General features: G+C 43.7%; 1 protein-coding gene across 1 annotated transcript in view; it reads right to left on the bottom strand.

The window, feature by feature from the left end:
- Window positions 1–560: 560 nt before the first annotated feature.
- nt5dc1 (5'-nucleotidase domain containing 1) overlaps window positions 561–14,421 on the bottom strand; it is a 796,921-nt gene continuing 783,060 nt past the window's right edge. Inside the window, exon 12 of the mRNA XM_070885335.1 lies at window positions 561–1,931. Coding sequence (XP_070741436.1) covers window positions 1,810–1,931 — 122 coding nt within the window. The 3' untranslated portion in view covers window positions 561–1,809. The remainder of the gene's footprint in view (window positions 1,932–14,421) is intronic.

The following is a 14,421-nucleotide window of genomic DNA, read 5'->3' as shown; positions in this document are numbered from 1 at the left end:
CAAGGTCAACTAGGGATGGGCAATAAATTCTGGCTTTGCCAGCGACGCCCACATTTTGAGAATGAATTTTTTAAAATGTTTTTATATTGAAGTGTGTAACATTTGTATTATAAATGAGGCAGGAGCCAGTATTCCTGGCAACCAACCATATTTCCTGATGACTGCAACCATTTGGTCCTTCAGTAGAAGGACACTTGAAGGTAACTATCAACATATTCCTACTTCTAGACATCCACAGGTTCCAGGGGCATGCCGAAGGGGAAACAAGCAAGTACAAAAATGTTTAGTGTACCCTGCCTCCTGCCCCGATGACCAAAGACTCCAATGGCAGTGGCCAGAAATGCAGCTGCAGGCCTCTCCAGCTTGCACTTGAGTTCCTGTTTTCTGCTGGATTTTTCTGATGGACTGTACATTGTTTTCTGAAGGTCTGTATTGAAACAAAATAAACCTGGGCTTTGGAACTACACATTAAAGTAGAGTTGATAAGATTTCTCCGAAAATATCGAGTTATGGAACACAGATTTTTTTTTAGATTTTTATTTTAATGTACAAAACCAAAGATGAAGCTGATGTTTACATATTATTGATTGACTCACAGCCCACATCACTTTAACAAAGTACATTGGAATCAGAGTAGGATCTACAATACGTTGTTGAACATGTCCAGACTTATGCAGTTACTGAGAACTGAAACAGAGTACAATAGGTGCATCCAACAACCGCACAGGTCAACATTTTGCTACAAATACTAAAATTTCATTTTAATCAATTATTTGTCAGATCTATTCACTGAATATTGAAAAATACTTCTATTAATGTCAAAAATCAACACCCGCAAACACTTTTATGTTGCACAAGACAATTGTTCATTTGACTTTTTCTCCTTTTAATACTACTGTCCCTTTCCTATGCTTGTAAGCACCATAACATAACTGATAACATATTTTCCCAGCAGTTGTGCTGGGGCAATGCAACAATCAACATTCAATTGATTTGCTGCTTTGAGAGAGTTTTGCCAGCTACAGGATAGAATTAGCAAAATAATTTTCCCATCCCCAACATTATCGCTGTGTCTAAAGTGAGATGTTTATTTTATATCTGTACTAGTGTTGTACATTTCTTTAACATATACAACAGTGTAGTAAGTTTCTAAATAGACAACTCAGTTACCAATCATATGGCAATACAATTAATGCCACTTAATTGGGACATGGGTAATATGGTTCATAGGGAATAACTTCTCAGGCATCAGTTTGGTTCCAATGTATTTAAATAGAAGTAGACTGTAGAGCTTTGCCTGTTCACTTCGTGAAAAAGTACATAGTAAACATTTTAATTAATTTTAATAAACATACAACATGATCAAATAAATCACATCAAAACACATCATTGCATTACTTGGGTGACTTTATTGTGACCAAAATGATGCACAGTTCTTCTGACTTTTCTCCCTTTTGAAACAAAAAATAATGGTTTGCCAAACATTCTTCCTTAATACAGTGTCCCTGTAATAAATGGAATGACGTTACTTCCACCAGTGTCACAATCAACAGGCTTGAACTATATTTAGAACTGATTAATGCTACCCTTACAACCAATAACACTGAAAGAGAAATTTAAAAAAAATAAAGATATAACAGCTTTTTCAAAAATAAAACCATCAGTATAGCTGATTCTAAATGCACTTAAACAGTACAGAAACTTTTCTTATGGAGGTAACGCACAGTAGCCACACTAGAGACAAAACATGTGTTGCTTTGCAGAGGGTCTTGCTTTTCTTCACAGGCTGAGGTACCAGCTCTTGCATGCTTATTCTTGTGTTATTGGTTCACTAGGACTTGGAACAAGGGGCACGGGAGGCCTTGGATAATAACCTGTGAACCTTGGTTTGTCTGGACAAAACCTGGGAAATTTGTGGTCAAGTGACAAGTCTGCAAAGAAAAAAAATGATACAGTACTTAGGCTAATTTGACAAGTTATCTCGAGCAGAATTAATTTTTGTAGATATAGATGGTATGTGAGAAGAACAGCAACAGAGTAAGTATCTATATTACACACAGAAATATGAATTAAAACTCCAACCAATACATCCCTACTCCTGATAACTTGCTGAAAGCAAACGCAGCCATACCAGCACCTGTACCACAATGCTACTGCTATTTTACCAGGATAAGGTATCAACTGCATATGTTAGATTCAATGTCCCAAATGAACTTAGAGACCACATGAAAGGAACACATCTTAAAAGTACTTTATTGTATCCCTTTAAGCAGATTCGACAAAATACCTGCAGAAACCTTAAATGGCCAAGGGCATCTTTCTAATTTTATTAGAAACTGCAAATACCACAGCAGACCTTTTAATCATTGGCACCAGTAAATAAAGCCTACTTCTAAGTGTAACCACCAAACCACAGTTTAGCTCAATGATATACTGATTTTCCATGTATCACCAGCTGCAGGGACATCCACCAACTCATTTACTAACAAATTGTTGAATAACTAAACAAAGTCAGAACTGTGGTGAATTAAGTTACAAGAAACAAGCATTAGTGCCCTTACATGATAAAGAAAACAGAGTACTTGTTTGCTAGTTGTGAGTGCTACGATTGTTAAAATATTATACTCTGATTTTTAAAGTTTAGTTCGTACAGGTCAACAAAAACTAAACAGTAGATAAAAGTTTTGGTTTAAATGAGAAATGATTGGATTGGATAGTTTAATAAAGCAACTGAAATGGGAAAAATAACATATTTAGTTTTAAGTGCAGCTGGTCTAGAAAGTTTTAACCACACAAAAAGGAATTGGCAGGGGGAAACACTTGTGACCAATATCCAAATATATTCAGCATTAGTCATCTTCCTACCAATGGAGAACTGCAAGTGCATCTGGCTTATAGTGCTTACGCTAGGAGAATACATTATAGTTGGAGAGAAAAAAAAATACGTTTCACAAGTGCACACAGTAATAAGCAAGTTATCCATCTAAGAACCGCTGATATTTTTGCAGCAAATTAACATATTTTTGTTATAGTTTATACAAAAAAAAATTGAATGAAGAAATATTGGGGGAGAAAATGAAGGCAATATCGGTGGTTGTAAGTGCAAGCTGCAGTCCCAACAGCAGGTAGGGCTTGGTGTGAGGGGAATGGATGCCAGGAGGAAGAGAGAATGGATTGGCAGTGGGCCAAATGACGTATGTGGGGCTAGGAGGACTATCAAGGCTCCGCATAATACCACAAAAATCTTTAAAGAAAGCAAATACTTGCTTTTGCTGAGAGACCTCCAGTGGTTCCTGAAAAAATTGGGACCAGCTCTCTCCACCCATTTCTCCATGACAATTGGAATCGGGGTCCGACAATTGTTGTCGGACTCTGATTTGCATATTTAAACAGCCTCCCGCCTGTTTTGGGTGGGAATGCTGGCCGCCCATGTAAAAGCCTGCCTAAAAATTCAATCCGGCGGGCAAATGTGTCCAAAGTCTCCACCAGAATTTCCTCCGCTGGTCACCGTTTTTTCAGGCAAAAAAGAGGCTGGCAGTTGGAAATCTCACCCCACCCCACCATGTTACCTTGTTGTAATGTCAGATCACCAGCAGGGAGTAACATTAGGAGTAACTCTGCTACTTAAAAGGCTAACTGACATTTGCACTGAGAAATCCCATAGTCTTGTTCCAAACAAACAATTGGTTAGATTGCTGATTATATTTCATTCTATCCACATAAAGCTCTGTGCAAATCAACAAAGTTAAATTTTCAATGGAAAAAAAACACACAAGGTAACAGATACAATTTCAGCACAATGGCTTCCTGAGATTAACGATAATTCGGATGCAATCTTTGGTAAGAATCAGAGATGACATCTTCTAAGAGCCATTTCTCCTTAACTTTTCAGTCCATACACCAGCACTCACATGCTCTGAAACATAGAAAATAGGTGCAGGAGTAGGCCCTTCGAGCCTGCACCAGCATTCAATAAAATCATGGCTGATCATTCCCTCAGTACCCCTTTCCCGCTTTCTCTCCATACCCCTTGATCTTTTTAGCCGTAAGGGCCAAATCTAACTCCCTCTTGTATATATCCAATGAACTGGCATCAACAACTCTCTGCGGCAGGGAATTCCACAGGTCAATAACTCTCTGAGTGAAGAAGTTTCTCCTCATCTCAGTCCGAAATGGCCTACCCCTTATCCTAAGACTGTGTCCCCTGGTTCTGGACTTCCCCAACATCGGAAACATTCTTCCCGCATCTAACCTGTCCAGTCCTGTCAGAATCTTATATGTTTCTATGAGATCCCCTCTCAGCCTTCTAAACTCCAGTGTATAAAGGCCCAATTGATCCAGTCTCTCCTCATATGTCAGTCCAGCCAACCCTGGAATCAGTCTGGTGAACCTTCGCTGCACTCCCTCAATAGCAAGAACATCCTTCCTCAGATTAGGAGACCAAAACTGAACACAATATTCCAGGTGAGGCCTCACTAAGGCCCTGTACAACTGCAGTGAGACCTCCCTGCTCCTATACTCAAATCCTCTAACTATGAAGGCCAACATACCATTTGCCTTCTTCACCGCCTGCTGTACCTGCATGCCAACTTTCAATGCGTGATGTACCATGACACCTAGGTTTCATTGCACCTCCCCTTTTCCTAATCTGCCGCCATTCAGATAATATTCTGCCTTTGTGTTTTTGCCCCCAAAGTGGATAACCTCACATTTATCCACATTATACTGCATCTGCCATGCATTTTGCCCACTCACCTAATCCTGCAGCCTCTTAGCGTCCTCCTCATGGCTCACACCGCCACCCAGTTTAGTGTCATCTGCAAACTTGGAGATATTACACTCAATTCCTTCATCTAAATCGTTAATGTATATTGTAAAGAGTTGGGGTCCCAGCACTGAGCCCTGCGGTACTCCACTAGTCACTGCCTGCCATTCTGAAAAGGACCCGTTTATCCCGACTCTCTGCTTCCTGTCTGCCAACCAGTTCTCTATCCACGTCAGTACATTACCCCCAATACCATGTGCTTTGATTTTGCACACCAATCTCTTGTGTGGGACCTTGTCAAAAGCCCTCCTCACGTGATATTTTCTAATATAGGTTGAACCGCCCTTATCCAGCACCCTCGGGACCGGGCCTGTGCCGACGAAGGGATTTTGACGGATGAGGGGAGGTCAGCGGCCTGAGGTTGGGGAGGGGGTGGTGGGTGTGGGGGGAGGGAGGCTGGCATCCCGGGCAGACTCGAAGTGTCGGCAGGCAGCAAAGGAAGTGCCGGTTTGGCCCCCGGCGGACCGAGTGTCGACCCAGCCCCAACGGACCGAGTGTCCGCGCAGCCCCAACGCGCCGAGTATTGGAGCCGCCCCAGCGGGTGTCGGCGCAGACCCAGTGGGCCAAGTGTCGGCACGGCTCCAAAGTCGGGGTGGAGGTTGGCCGTGTTCTGTGCATGTGCCCCTGGCCGCCGGAATCATGCTGGACTATGGGTGGTGCCGGATAAGAGAGTCCCGGATAAAGGAGGTCCAACCTGTACCTTAGCCCTTATTTATGGATGGTTCTGGTGTTTCCATTAATGAAGAATTTTATAACGTCATTTTATACATTTGCAAATAGGGAAAATTATTTAACACAAAATATAACTGTGACTCTATAAACCACTCCATAATCAGAATCCATCATGACCGAATTGGCAATGTAAATCATCTAAATTGAAAAAAAGGGGGATGAGACCAAACCACATGCCAAAAAGGGACATATAGCTTTCTTAGCTGTACACAAGAGATTTGCACACAAAAGATTAGTGTGTAAAATTAAGGCACATGGGATTGGGGGTAATGTATTGACGTGGATAGAGAACTGGTTGGCAGACAGGAAGCAAAGAATGGGAATAAACGGGTCCTTTTCAGAATGGCAGGCAGTGACTAGTAGGGTACTGCAAGGTTCAGTGCTGGGACCCCAGATATTTACAATATATATTAATGATTTAGATGAAGGAATTGAATGTAATATCTCCAAGTTTGCAGATGACACTAAGCTGGGTGGCAGTGTGAGCTGTGAGGAGGATGCTAAGAGGCTGCAGGATGACATGGACAGGTTAGGTGAGTGGGCAAATGCATGGAAGATGCAGTATAATGTGGATAAATGTGGATAAGTGTGAGGTTATCCACTTTGGTGGCAAAAACAGGAAGGCAGATTACCTGAATGGTGACAGATTAGTAAAAAGGGAAGGTGCAATGAGACCTGGGTGTCATGGTACATCACTCATTGAAAGTCGGCATGCAGATTCAGCAGTCAGTTAAGAAGGCAAATGGTATGTTGGCCTTCATAGCGAGAGGATTTGAGTATAGGAGCAGGGAGGTCTTACTGCAGTTGTACAGGGCCTTGGTGAGACCATATCTTGTGCAGTTTTGGTCTCCTAATCCGAGGAGGGACATTCTTGCTATTGAGGGAGTGCAGCGAAGGTTCACTACACTGATTCCCGGGATGGCAGAACTGACATATGAAGAAAGACTGGATCATCTAGGCTTATATTCACTGGAATTTAGAAGAATGAGAGGGGATCTCATAGCAGCATATAAAATTCTGACGGGATTGGACAGGTTAGATGCAGGAAGAATGTTCCTGATGTGGGGGGGTCACAGTCTAAGGATAAGGGGTAAGCCATATAGGACCGAGGTGAGGAGAATTATGAACCTGTGGAATTCTCTATCACAGAAAGTTGTTGAGTCCAGTTCGTTGGATATATTCAAAAGGGAGTTAGATGTGGCCCTTACGGCTAAAGGGATCAGGGGGTATGGAGAGAAGGCAGGAGTGGGGTACTGAAGTTGCATGATCAGCTATGATCATATTGAATGGTGGTGCAGGCTCGAAGGGCTGAATGGCTTGCTCCTGCACCTATTTTCTATGTTTCTATGATTGTAATCCTGTGCCTCTGCTTTGCCGGTAAATTCCAGCTTCACAATTTTTTGTTGCTTTCTTTTATCAGAGAGTAATAAAATGCAAAACAAAGTTGAGATAGGGATTTCACAGTATTCATCGGGACAATTGAACTTAGTATTAGAACTATAGTTTTATTGCATCTTTTATTCTCTCTCACTGTCCAACCAAAGAAATTAACTGAAAACCCCGAGACATCTGCAATCAGCTGGGCTGTGAAGTCAGAAATAGAAAACAAAAGAGATAAAGGAGTGAGAGAAAGAGAGTGTAAAGAAGAGCTGAAAGAGAGAAAAAGGAGAAAAAAAGGTCTGGCAGCAAGGCGGCAGATGCAACAGACACCCATTTGGCCTTCAAAGTTCCAGGTCTGCATCAATCCCTGGCCACCAAACGTGTGACCTGACAATTGCCTTCATCATGACAATGCCTGGGTGCTCATTGTGGAGTTCTCGGATGAACGCTTCTCTGCCCATCTGGGGCATGACTACTCAGTTTCCCCATAGTAGGCAATCGGCCTGAATCGAAAGTTCATCCTTGCGCCTGTGAAATGGTTTGAGTTCCTCAGGGCATGCCCCGTACATGGCTGCTCAGTCCCCATTCAGGACACCTTTCTTGACTAAAGACAGTAGCGGGTCTCTATTAGTCCAGACTTTGATCTGACGGGCTGTCACGGGTGAGCCTTCGCTTTCGAAAGTTTCAACAGCCATGACCATCTCAGCAGCATGCTCGGTTGCCTCCTCGGTGGTGGCTAGTGGGAGCCTGCTGAGTGCATCGGCGCAGTGTTCAGTGCCGAATGGTAAAGTCATAGGCGGCTAACGTGAGTGCCCACCTCTGAATGCGGGCCGACGCATTTGCATTTATGGCCTTGTTGTCGGCCAAAATGGACGTTAGGGGTTTGTGATCTGTCTCCAGCTCAAATTTCCTGCCAAACAGGTACTGGAGCATTTTTTTTACTGCATATACACATCTAAGCGCTTCCTTTTCTACCATCCCGTAACCCCTTTCTGCCTGGGACAGATTTCTGGAGGCAGAAGCTACCGGCTGTAACTGACCCTTGGCATTAACATGCTGCAACACACACCTGACCCCATAGGACAACGCATCACATGCTAAAACAAGTTTCTTACATGGGTCATATAGCGTTAACAGATTGTTGGAGAATAACAAATTGCGTGCTCTATCAAAAGCCCTTTCCTGGCTGTCCCCCCAGACCCATTCGCAACCTTTGCGTATGAACACATGTAGCGGCTCTAACAGTGTGCTCAATTTGGGAAGAAAATTACCAAATTAGTTCAGGAGCCCCAGGAAAGAATGCAGCTCCATCGTGTTACGGGGTCTGGGTGCTCTCTGGATCACTTCCGTTTTGGACGCGGTAGGTCTGATCCCATCTGCTGCTACCCTCATCCCCAGGAATTCTGCCTCTGGAGCTAGGAAGACGCACTTCGCCTTTTTCAGTCGCAGACCTACCCGGTCCAATCTGCGTAATACCTCCTCCAGGTTGTGGCGGTGTTCTTCAGTATCGCAACCCGTGATGAGGATGTCATCTTGAAAAACTACCGTCCTTGCAATCGACTTGAGGAGACTTTCCATGTTTCGTTGAAAGATCGGCTGAGCGAATCCCGAACGGACGTCTGTTGTACTCAAACAACCCCTTGTGTGTCGTGATGGTGGTCAGCTTCTTCGACTCACTCGCCAGCTCCTGGGTCATGTAAGCTGTGGTTAGGTCCAATTTTGAAAAAAGTTTGCCACCGGATAACGTCGCAAAGAGGTCCTCCGCTCTCGGTAGCGGGTGCTGGTCTTGGAGTAACACCCGATTGATGGTGGCCTTGTAATCACCACATATTCTGACCGACCCATCCGCCTTGAGCACCGGCACAATCGGGCTCGCCCAGTCACTGAATTCGACTGGCGAGATGATGCCTTCCCTCAGCAGGCGGTCCAATTCGCCTTCTATCTTTTCCCGCATCACGTACGGCACCGCTCTGGCCTTGTCGTGTACTGGCCTGGCGTCCAGGTTTATGTCAAACGCTACCTTGGTCCCCATGAAAGTGCCAATGCTGGGTTGAAATAGTGAGTCAAATTAGTCCAGGACCTGTGAGCATGATATTCGCTCCACAGAAGAAATTGCATTGACATCGCCCCATTTCCAGTTCATGGCAGCAAGCCAACTCCTCCCCAGTAGTGCGGGACCGTCCCCCGGGACAATCCAGAGTGGCAACCTGTTCTCCGAATCTTTGTGGGTCACAACTACCGTAGCGCTGCCTAGCAACGGAATGATCTTTGTTTCTGTCCGTAGCTGTGCGTCAATTGGCAATAATTTTGGCCTCCTGGCCTTGGACGCCCACAACTTGTCGAACTGTTTGATACTCATCAAGGCTGGCCCCCGTGTCTAGCTCCATTGATACTGGGATGCCATTGAGGAGCACTTTCATCATTATCGGTGGCATCCTGGTGTATGAACTGTATATGTGCTCCACATGAACTCGCTGAACTTCAGCTTCCAGCGAGTTCCCCCAGTGTCCATTTGGCCTCGTAGGGTTTACATCGGGCCTGTCCTCTTCGTACATCAACCTGGCTGCAGGCTTCCTGCAGATACATGCCAAGTGACATCTGACATTGCAGTTTCTGCAGGTATACTGCTGATACCTGCAAGCTCTGGCTGTGTGTTTGCCTCCACCATGAGCCGTTGTTGGAAACAAAAGGTCCATTACCAGTCGATCGTCTCTGACTGTCTCTGTAACTGTCCTTAAACGCACCATTGACAGGTGTTGATGGCCCCATTACTGGCTGCATTGCCCCTTGCGATGGCATGAATCGCCGTTCAGCTAGCCATTGTCTCTGTTGAATTCCCCCTTTGGGTTCAACTACATGCTCGGGCATGTCCGATTGTCCCTGTCTGCCTGGAGAACAGTGTGCCATGTTAACAATGTTGACTCCCTGTCCATTTGCTGCATTTAAACCAAGATTTTTGTCAAACATCATTCTGGTCTCTTCTTCCCCTGAGATAAATGTCTGGACCATCAAAGCCGTCATTTCCAGGGTCAAGTCTTTGGTCTCAATCAGTTTCCTGAAAACCCCAGCGTGCCCGATGGCCTCAATAAAAAAGTCTCACAGCCTCTCCGTTCTGCATGCATCTGAAAACTTACATCGGCTCGCCAGTCGCCGGAGGTCTGCCACGAAGTCTGGAACGCTTTGCCCTTCTCGCCACCGGTGCGTGTAAAACCGGTGTCTCGCCATGTGCATGCTGCTCGCCGGTTTCAAGTGTTCCCCGATCAACTTACTGAGGTCTTCAAAAGTCTTGTCCACCGGCTTCTCTGGCACTAGAAGGTCCTTCATCACGGAGTATGTCCTGAATCCACAAACTGTCAGGAGATGAGCCCTGCGTTTGTCGGCCGAATCCTGTCCCAGCCATTCCTTAGTGACGAAACTTTGCTGTAGTCTCTCAATAAAATTGTCCCAATCATCACCAACACAGTGCCCCTCGTCTGTGCTGCTAGTGGCCATGCTCATGTGGTTTAAATCCCAGTTTCTCGTTGCCAATAATACGTCCTTACTATACAGTACAAATGCACACGAGGCCCATACTAGAGAGAAGGTCACTCTGTGACCAGTAACCTTTATTAGCCAGCACTGAAGTGGAGAAGGTGGGTGGAGCTTCCCCTTTTATACCTGAAAGTCCAGGTTAGGAGTGTCTCCCACAAGTTCACCACCTAGTGGTCAGTGTTCTCATGGTGTATAACTTAGGTCAGTTTATACATGGATTACAATGACAGTCGAATACATGACAATGTTCAGTGACCTCTGACACAGGTAAATAGGTTGGGGTTACAGGGGAATCAGATGGGTCTGCAGAAGTTCTACCCTGCCATTATTTCTCTCCAAAGAGAGAAATTCAGCCCTTTATGTAAAGGCACCAAAACCACGTTACAGCCTTTAGGATTCAACATTGAGTTAAATTTTGATCATAACCATTACCCCCATTTTTTTTGGAGAACGGGCTGTGGTAGTGATTCTGCTGTTGTCATTTACAGCTCCTCTAGATCCATCTTTTGTTTCTTTACTTGTCCCATTACCATCACCTTTTGTCTTGCACCATCATCCATTTTGCCATTTAATCTTTCCTGTCTGCAACCCTATCACAGACCTACCCTTTTGTTCTTTCCTCCCTCCCGTCTTTCCTGGCTCTGCATTTGCTTAAAAACAGTTACATCTCTAACATTTCGCAGTTCTAATGCAAGGTCATCGACCTGAAATGTTAACTCTGTTTCTCTCTCCACAGATGCTCCCTGACCTGTTGAGTAGTTCCAGCATTTTCTGTTTTTATTTCCGATTTCCAGCATCCACAGTATTTTGCTTTTGCACCAAAATTGTACATAGACTTTAGATGTGATTTGAGCACAGCACAGTTCCTGGGAATTTGAACTCATATGATCTGGCAATATATCTGTTGCTTTGTTTCTACCCATCAATGAACTGTATGTGCCTCCTATTTTTATTTCCAATATACGCAGTACATTGCATTTGTCCACATTGAACTTCATTTGTCAGTATTCAGCCCAGGTGCAAAGCCTGTCATGCTCGCTTTGCAAAATCTTGGCTACCTCCCCCAAATCCACAATCTTGCCTAGATTAAGAACATAAGAATGTAAGAATTAGAAGCAGGAGTAAGCCACTCGGCCCTTGAAGCTTGCTCCGCCATTCAATAAGATCATGGCTGAAGTTCTACCTCAACTTCACCTTTCCCGCACTTCTCCCATATCCCTGACTCCCTTAGTATCCAAAAATCTATCGATCTGTCTTGAATATACTCAATGACTGAGCATCCACAGCTCTCTGGGGTAGAGAATTCCAAAGATTCCAACCCTCTGAATGAAAAAATTTCTCATCTCAGTCCTAAATGGCCGGCCCCTTATTATTTATACAAACTGGTGCAAGAGGTTCCCTGGCACACCCACACAACATTTAACTTGAACTTCTCTTATGAATACCCTCTGCTTCCTTTTCTTTAGCCAACAATTATTCCATGTACATGCTTATACCTTGATACGCACAGACTTTAGTTCGTAAAGTGAGTCTCTCATACTATACTTTATTAAAACCTAGTACAATGTGTCATATGGGAGGTCCTCCTTAAACAAGTGTGTGAGGTGGGTCTGACTAAATATCCCTTCTGAAACTGTGTTGGAACCATTTATTGGTTATTTTCATACAAGTACTCTGTTGGCAGGGAGGAAGTGTAATAAACGCCTGAAGGAATCAGGCGCAGGTGTCCTTTAGGGGTCGTAATTGGGCCTCGAAGCGGAAATCAAATGGCAATCGATCCCTGCTGATTCTGGGCTCACAGTCAGAGATTACCAACAAACGCCTGCAATGAAGCTGCATGTCTTCTGTCACACTAGCCTTTTGCACCCCACCGCCTCTTTGGAGCAGCAAGGACTGGGAAAATAGATTAACGTATGGGACGGTTGATGAGCAATGGCAGACATTTAAGGAGATATTTCATAACTCGCAACAAAAATATATCTCAATGAGAAGGAAAGACTGTAAGAGAAGGGATAACCATCCGTGGCTAACTAAGGAAATAAGGGATGGTATCAAATTGAAAACAAGGGCATATAATGTGGTCAAGACTAGTGGGAGGCCAGAGGATTGGGAAACTTCTAAAAGCCAGCAAAGAACGACTAAAAAAATAATAGAGGGAAGATAGATTATGAAAAGTAAACTAGCACAAAATATAAAAACAGATAGTAACAGTTTCTACAGGTACATAAAAAGGAAAAGAGTGGCAAAAGTAAATGTTGGATGGGACTGGGGAATTAATAATGGAGAACAGGGAAATGGCAGAGACGTTGAACAAATATTTAGTATCGGTCTTCACGGTAGAAGACATTAAAAACATCCCAATAGTGGATAATCAAGGGCATATATGGAGGGAGGAACTTAATACAATCACTATCACTAATGAAGTAGTACTCAGTAAAATAATGGGACTAAAGGCAAACAAGTCCCCTGGACCTGATGGATTAAAATCCTAGGGTCTTGAGAGAGGTGGCTGCAGAGGTAGTGGATGCATTGGTTGTAATCGACCAAAATTCCCTGGATTCTGGGGTGGTCCCAGTGGATTGGAAAATCGCAAATGTAACGCCCATATTTAAAAAAGAAAGCAGACAAAAAGCAGGAAACTATAGACCAGTTGGCTTAACATCTGTCGTTGAGAAAATGCTGGAGTCCATTATTAAGGAAGCAGTAGCGGGAGTTTTGGAAAAGCATGATTCAATCAAGCAGAGTCCGCATTGTTTTATGAAAGGGAAATCATGTTTGACAAATTTGCTGGAGTTCTTTGAGGATGAAACGAGCAGGGAGAACCAGTAGATGTGATGTATTTGGATTTCCAGAAAGCATTCAATAAGGTGCCACAACAAAAGGTTACTGCATAAGATAAAAGTTTACAGGGTTGGGGGTAATATATGAGCATGGATAGAGGGTTGGCTAACTAACAGAAAACAGAGAGTCAGGATAAATGGGTCATTTTCTGGTTGGTAAACAGTGACTAGAGGAGTGCCGCAGGGATCGGTGCTGGGTCCTCAACTATTTACAATCTATATTAATGAGTTGGATGAAGAGACCGAGTGTAATGTAGCCAAGTTTGCTGATGATACAAAGATGGGTGGGAAAGCAACTTGTGAGGAGGACACAAAAAATCTGCAAAGGGATATAGACAGGCTAAGTGAGTGGGCAAAAATTTGGCAGATGCAGTATAATGTGGTGTGGCAAAATGTGAGGTTGGCAGAAAAAATAGAAAAGCAAATTATAATTTAAATGGATAAAAATTGCAAATTGCAAAGTGCTGCAGTACAGAGGGACCTGGGGGTCCTTGTGCATGAAACACAAAAAGTTAGTATGCAGGTACAGCATGTAATCAGGAAGGCAAATGGAATGTTGGCCTTTATTGCAAGGGGGATAGAGTATAAAAGCAGGGAAGTCCTGCTACAACTGTACAAGGTATTGGTGAGGCCACACCTGGAGAACTGCGTACAGTTTTGGTCTCCTTAATTAAGAAAGGATATACTTGCATTGAAGGCTGTTCAGAAAAGGTTTACTAGGTTGATTTTGGAATTGAGGGTGTTGACTTATGAAGATAGGCCCAGCCTACTCAACCTACTCTCATTGGAGTTCAGAAGAATGAGAGGTGATCTTATCGAAACATATAAGATAATGAGGGGGCTCGACAAGGTGGATGTAGAGGACATTTCCACTCATAGGGACACAGGACTATATTTTCCCCAGTGATTTGTGGCGTTTTTTTGGCACGCGCCACTTTTTTTGGCCTGTTTAAAAAATACAAGTTTCTTCAATCAATGTGCGCCAATGTAACTCAGTTAGTTACGATTTTTTAAGGTTTATTTTGTGTCATGGGGGCGTAACCTGCCACCCGCGCCAATTCTGGCTAGTTAAGCAAGTTTGGCGAGCTCCAATTTATCCAATTCTTCTTGTGA

The sequence above is a fragment of the Pristiophorus japonicus genome, chromosome 7 (assembly GCF_044704955.1).
Source record: "Pristiophorus japonicus isolate sPriJap1 chromosome 7, sPriJap1.hap1, whole genome shotgun sequence".
In the NCBI taxonomy this organism is placed as follows: Eukaryota; Metazoa; Chordata; class Chondrichthyes; family Pristiophoridae; genus Pristiophorus; species Pristiophorus japonicus.
Note: the sequence above shows the minus strand (reverse complement) of the source record. Positions and strands in the feature narration are given on the sequence as shown.